Source organism: Corythoichthys intestinalis, chromosome 8, assembly GCF_030265065.1.
Source record: "Corythoichthys intestinalis isolate RoL2023-P3 chromosome 8, ASM3026506v1, whole genome shotgun sequence".
NCBI classification, from domain to species: domain Eukaryota; kingdom Metazoa; phylum Chordata; class Actinopteri; order Syngnathiformes; family Syngnathidae; genus Corythoichthys; species Corythoichthys intestinalis.
In genome coordinates this window covers 23,277,423-23,284,114 of record NC_080402.1, presented here as the reverse complement: position 1 = coordinate 23,284,114, position 6,692 = coordinate 23,277,423, and the positions used below count along the sequence as shown (strand labels likewise).

The 6,692-nt window shown below is 41.0% G+C and overlaps 1 protein-coding gene across 3 annotated transcripts in view; it reads right to left on the bottom strand.

Moving 5' to 3' along the window:
* Positions 1–2,051: 2,051 nt before the first annotated feature.
* doc2g (double C2-like domains, gamma) overlaps positions 2,052–6,692 on the bottom strand; it is a 131,916-nt gene continuing 127,275 nt past the window's right edge. For all 3 annotated transcript variants that reach the window (XM_057844585.1, XM_057844582.1, XM_057844584.1), the window contains one exon: positions 2,052–5,026. In XM_057844585.1, the coding sequence (XP_057700568.1) occupies positions 4,887–5,026 (140 nt within the window). In that variant the 3' untranslated portion in view covers positions 2,052–4,886. The remainder of the gene's footprint in view (positions 5,027–6,692) is intronic.

The window sequence follows — 6,692 nt, the reverse complement described above, 5'->3', positions numbered from 1 at the left end:
CTTGACAGTGGATGTTAGCAATAACAAAAGATTTTGAATTGAAAATTTCGTAACTCACCTTTCCAAGCACAAGATAGATTCCTGCCGAATTTTCGTGGACGAGGACCTGTTTCTCCCAACCAGCAACGAAGTATTTATAAGCCTCCAAGCTCTTAAAGTTTTTCAAACTTTCGTGAGAATAGGCTGATTTTGTGTGGACAAGATAGTTGTACATATCAGGCTAGCTAGCAGATGTCAGGCAAATACGGCGGAGACAGAGGGTCGAAAAACATCGATTTAGGCATCAAATATGGATCTGGCGAATGGATAAACTGAAGCTTTTCCACATAACGCCTTTTATGCAACGCATCAAGTGAGTTTACGGCATCCGAAAGCACCGGGTCTTCCATGAAATGCATTATAAATTGCTCGATCAATTGAGACCATTGATAATACAGACACAAAATGACGGACAAGGGGGCGGAACCATACAGCGAGCACGTGATTTTGTGACGTCGGTGGGTAGGGTCTATTGGGGGCCCTATAATGGTAGGCGCGGCTAACCAGCAGATTAAAAGACTAATTGCTCGTCATTTGCGCTTTGCTAAATTGTTGTATATAGTCGAATCGTCTCAAAATATGATTCTAATTCACATAAGACTGCGTTTCCCATGAGGACCAGCGCTGCATTTCCCATGAGTGCCAACGCACACCTAGTGACGTAAAATCATGATGGTCGCTTGTAGATGGATTAAACATTTCTGTTCTAGCGGCTGTGTGAAAGATGAAAAGTAATAAGGTAATGAATCCAGTTGTGGCTAAACAATTGCATATAATGGTTAGCAACCGTGTGGCTAAACCCTCCACCCAACCCAAACTCATCAGCACTGACGAGTTCGGTTTATGTCACGCCAGCGAGTGAAAGCCGGGCCAATGCTAATTCTGTATATCTTGGTGGCCGCCCTTTCTTTTTCCTCTTCAGACTAAACTTTGACTTCCATTTTTATAATGAAGAGGGAAAGGGGGAAATGACGTATGCCGTAAAGCAGTCACCAGATTTGTAGGTTTTTTTGTGTGTGTGGCAGGGTTCCTGCCACCCTCCCCAAAGTTAATTAGTGCCGGTCATTCAGCTAGTTGTCAGTCGACATATCATCACAAATGTTATGAAAATTTTATAAAGGTTGAAAAGTTACCTAGTATTGCTCTAATAATTTTGTATTAAATCCATCAAAGGCCCTTGAATCGAATCGTCGCAAAATATCACATCATTGTCCAAAGAATCAGTGATGTATTATACTAACATGATATATTTGCCACGCTCAAAAAGTTTCTGCCCTCCTCTGGCCACCCCTTAAATATTTTTTCTAGATCTGCGCCTATATTTGAGCAAACAATAAGGGGCCGTTTAGATGGTGACTCTCCGAGAATACGAAAAATTTCAAATTCGCATTTAAATGGGCCCGTCTCAATTCGAACAATGTCGAAATTCCGCATGAAAACAATGTAGTATTCATGCTAGGCCTTAGGGGGCAGTGCAGATTTACAAGGCGACAGCGAATGATGCACTTTGACCGCAACAAGCTCCTCAGCCCGGAGAAAAATATGCCCGCCCACTCGAAGAAATGGCATTTTTCTTTTGTTCAAAAAGGCACAAAAATGGAAACATTCAACATATTTAATTTAAAAATATTATTAAAACAGTAAATTAAAGCCGAAATTCCGCCATATTTGCCGTTTTTAATGTTTAGTAGCACCGCTGCGCACGCCCAATGTGACGTGTACGAGTGCTGACGTTATCGGCGCAGTCTCGTGCCGCGGGAGCTTTTGATATTCATACGGAGTAAGCCCCACTCAATCCCCCGCAATCGAATTCTTCCACTTTGAAGGCAGGATTCTGGATTTTTCGTCTTCGCCGACACCATATGCATGTGAGGCGATTTCGCTACTCAGTCATTTCGCCTTTGTGTCGCAGAGTCGCCATGTAAACTGCCCCAATAAAACGTTTCATGTGCTGTAGTCAATGAATATCCTACCCAAATAAAACTGCATGTATTATTTGAGGTTCAGGAAAAACAAGCAGTCAAACGACTTGTTTATTTGGAGATGTAGTGACAAAACATGATCACATGATGCCATTCAGTCACACTGTGATTGTGACAGTAAATAAACAACACACTTGTCACCCCACTTTCATTTTCTTTGCATTATTACCACGTGAAGCCTTAAAGGGAGGCAAGTGTCAAAATTGTAGAATGCAAGCACCCTGAATGACAACCTGCACAAACAAGCACCCTGATGGCAGGACGGACGACTTGAACTGTCAACACATCAGCACGCGCCGCAGTACAAACTGAGGATTATTGCTAAACATGCAGCTACATTGCGGATCAAATGAAGGCAAAGCATGCAAGAGGGTGGAATTGCTGACAAAATATGATCACAATCGTTTTCATTTGTTAAAGCCATCAAAGGTCTGACTGTGGTGTTGTCTGTCTCTATATGTACCATGAGACTGACTGGCGACCGTTTCTGAGCTAGACTCCAGGATCTTCATAGCTTTAGTTTGAAACCCGAGTCCTTTCTCCACTTCGGAACACTCTTCTTTTCTCCACATCCAGAGATATTCACAAGGTTGTCGAAGGACTTAATGGATCGATTGGACTAATGGCTCCAACAGGGCTCTGCCTTACTGTGTGTGTGCTTTAGTGGACCAGAGCCTGGTTAGAGCTGTGTTGATAAATGATAGCTACTAAGCCTAAGTCATGCAGAGATTCAGCGGCGGGGGCTTTTGTTTATGACCATGACATGTTTTTTACAGACACTTTGTCTTATCTTTCCCATTCAGTGAAGAAAAATAAACTTGATATTCAGTAAACAGTGATCCCAGAATTCGTAATTAAGTCCTTATGTCATGAGTGTCCAAGGACGGACCGTATAAAGATGTATTCGATGAGCTGTAAGCAACGCTACTCCCATAAATCAAGTGACAACATTCACAAATAGATAAATTGCTAGCGTTATATCGGCCTGCAGGAAATAAAAGTTGCATCATTTATTGATTGATATTGCACACTTGAAGTAACAATAAAAAGCTTACCTCCCAGACATCAATCTTTCTGCATATCTGTGAGCATGCAGCTAAGTCAATGTACGAAGGCATAAACACTCATTGAACACTTCATTAAGCACACAATCAAAAGAGAACCTATACAGAAGCTGCTCATTTTGTATGATTTTGTTAGAACAGTGCAAACACCTCTGAGTGCGAGGTCGCCGCTAATTCATAAATATAATAAAGCCTTCGCTGACACCATCACTCAAAAGTGAGCTTCCTTGTCTTTTTAAAGGACAGTTTTTGTATTGGATCTCATTGAATTGTGCATGTGCCTCAAAAGTTTTTCTGACTGAGATATGAGATGACGTAATTATCACTGCAACCACTGGAGGCAGCAAAAGGTTTCTCTGGAGTGTGCCGCTTTCTTGTCCTTGTGTCTTTCTGTCACACACTCATGCAAACACTGTGCTTCTTGAAGTTCAGTTGTGATCGGGGCACGATGTGAAAAGAGATGCTGCACAGACAGAAAATTGAGGCACTGAAATTCTCCAAGCCTGCTTCACACGCACATGCACACAGACTACAGAGTCACAAAGACAATGAAAGACAAACAGTTAAAAAGACTGACATGTTAAAGGAACAAATCCACTGACTGGATCAACTTTGTGCTTCATATCATAGAGTAACAATGCTGTGTTACAATACAAGCCACAATAGCGATGCATTGACACTGTGGGCCTGATCTACTAAAGGTTTGTGTGTGCAAAAATGGCTTACAAACAGATGAGGGAGCTGAACTACTAACCCAGGATTGCCGCACAATTCTTTATGAGGAGGAGCACATGCATTACTACGCTCAATGTGATTTAATAAACCTGAGACAAATTTTAAAGGCTAGTTTTGTGTCTTTTAAAAGCACCTCAGAAAGGCAGGTGCAAACCGGAACGCAAACTCATAACGCTGGCAGGAGAACTTGTCCGCTGTGTAAACATTGACATTTCACAGACTAAAATCATTGTGACATGTTGTCAATTCACCAATGCAATTTTGGGAGTTTGAAGAGCTGTCTTTGAGATAGTCACATGAAGGAGTTATGCCATATCACATTAAAGAATTCAATTCAGCTCTGCATTTGCGGACTGTGACATCCATTTGTCACGCACTTGGGACAAGTTCAATCAACGAAAACATGACTTTTATGCAGCTCCCCAAACGACATGTATCAAAATCATTGATTTATTTTCGACAACTCAATTGTAAGGCTTCGCTTCCACTTCTATTACTTCTTAAATATTCCACGGTCCAAACCATCTTTTGATTACACCACTCTTAAACCTGTTTTCAACAATCTGTTTCAGTAAGTTCACAAGGATCTTCAATAAAAAGTGGCAACCTCGGTTGATCACCACCTTCAGCGTTGGCAATATTTTAGAGTGTACAATCAAGTTAGTGCTATCTATTTAAGATCTTAGTAAATCAGGCCCAAAGAGTCACACGGGTTCACGCATCTGCTGGCCTCAAGTGAATTCTAATCACCTCATCATTATTTGTACATTCCAACAAGGACATAAGAGTGACTTCCACAAGGTCTAAATGACAAAGTAGTGTGTATCACTTTGTTACACTCATGAGGACAATTTGGTTTACCTTAAAAAAATAAACACCACACCTTATTAACATCACTGATGTCAGAATGAAGATCATTTACAAATAATCGGTGCTGTTGTCATTAAATGATAGATTTCATTTTCATCGCTATCACATTACTATTATTGCATGTTGTTTATGTTTCTTTAGATATCTTTCATGGGGCTGTTCTTGTGTGTTTATTGTGCCTCTGCTCTGCTGTGATTTAGTCCGTTTTGTCGCTGCTCGGGGCCCCTTGCTGTGTGAGCGTATGCCAATACTCCACTTTCTTCCCTTTGTTTTTGAGACACTCGAACCAGTGTCTGAGTCTCTGTCCGCTTGCGTTGATTCCCAGCTCCACACCACCTGGAGGCAAAGGTCCAAACAGACGACAGAGTAAGGGTGCAAATTGGATGAAAGCCGGATGGAATGAAAGATGTTTGGCTCGGGAATCAGTAGAAAGGGAGACGCCATTGAGCATGATGGGTGGGAGGTGACAAATGTGCAGGAAATGAGCCAGGTGATGGAGCAACAGACTGCAAGAGAGGCACAGTCATTTGCGACACCGGGGGTTATGATACAGCCTTTCCCTTGGCTGCCATTGCACAGTTAAAGGAGCATGAAATGTCATAAAATAGTATTATGGCGATGCTGCCTTTTAACAGCGCGCTACAAAATGACAGCCGCAAGCAAGCAAGCACTGTTTGTTGATGTGCAACTCGTCTCAGCTCGGAAATGAACTCTGCCTGCAACGATGCTGCTGGGAACAGGGGAAAAGCTGTTTATTTCCCGCATTCTCTTTCTGTGTCCCTTTCTGCTCACATCGGAGAGACAACGTCTGCATCTGTTAAGGGAGGTTCTGTAGAACTACGACCCCAAAACACTCCTGCAGACTTTGATAAGAAATAGACAGATGTTCCCTGAGCCCCGGGGCCGCTCGGGACAACCCAGCCGTCGCTCTGATTCGCGATGGGAGAGGAACTGGTTGATGACAAAGTTAGGTTTGACAACCTGGTAGGAGAGGAGCAGGTGTACAGCCAGCTCTCGCAGCTTTTTGGCCCGTGCAAAACCTCCTGTTTACTCCCTCTGCTCCAGTGGCAGAAACCTCAAGAGCGCCAAGTGTACACAACAGATGAGTAATTATCTGCCTTTCAAATGAGTCGTTAATCAATCATTGATTGGTGTATGGGCACAGCGGTATACTAATGGATAGCATTTCTGTCCCTCAGTTTTAAATAGGGTTGGGCATCGTTTGAATTTGAACGATTCCGATTCCACGTTTCGATTCCAGTTCCAAACGATTCTCAATTACGATTCTTTCAATAGGTAGGGTCAAAAAAATTGCATAGTTTATATTAATTTCTTAACTTCTTGATTATTATTATTTTAATTATATTAACTTTCAATTAACTTTGGTATGAATTTCTCACAAGGCTATTTTTAACTTGTATATAAATATCAGTAGGGGTGTAACGGTACACAAAAATCTCGGTTCGATACGTATCTCGGTTTTTAGGTCACGGTTCGGTTCATTTTCGGTACAGTAAGAAAACAAAATGCAAAATAATAAAGGTGCTAGTGGTTTATTACACACTTTTGTGCTTTCAACAATAGGAACATTAGCCTATACAAAGCTAGAATTCTGCTCAAAAAGTAGCGGGTATTTAAAGATAATAATCCAACAACAATTTGCCTTTCAGACCCCGCGTATAGGTCAGCTTTCTTTCTGAAAGAAAGATGAAAAGTCCTGTGCTAAAGAGAAAAGCAATCCCAATGACAGAGATTTTAACATGTATTTTACAAATGAAATGCCTCAATGAATCTTTTTTTTTCTTTTTCTTATGAATGGTTTTCAAAAGCTTTATTGATGGATTTTCTCAAGTTAAAGCGCCACACAGAAATTAATAAATTTAATTGCGTAAGCAGGATCTGTGTATTATTCTTATTATTTAATTACAGGTGTTTTAGCTCATTTCAATTTATTTTATTTAAATGGGCTATTATTTATTTTATTATGTGTTTATATTTTACA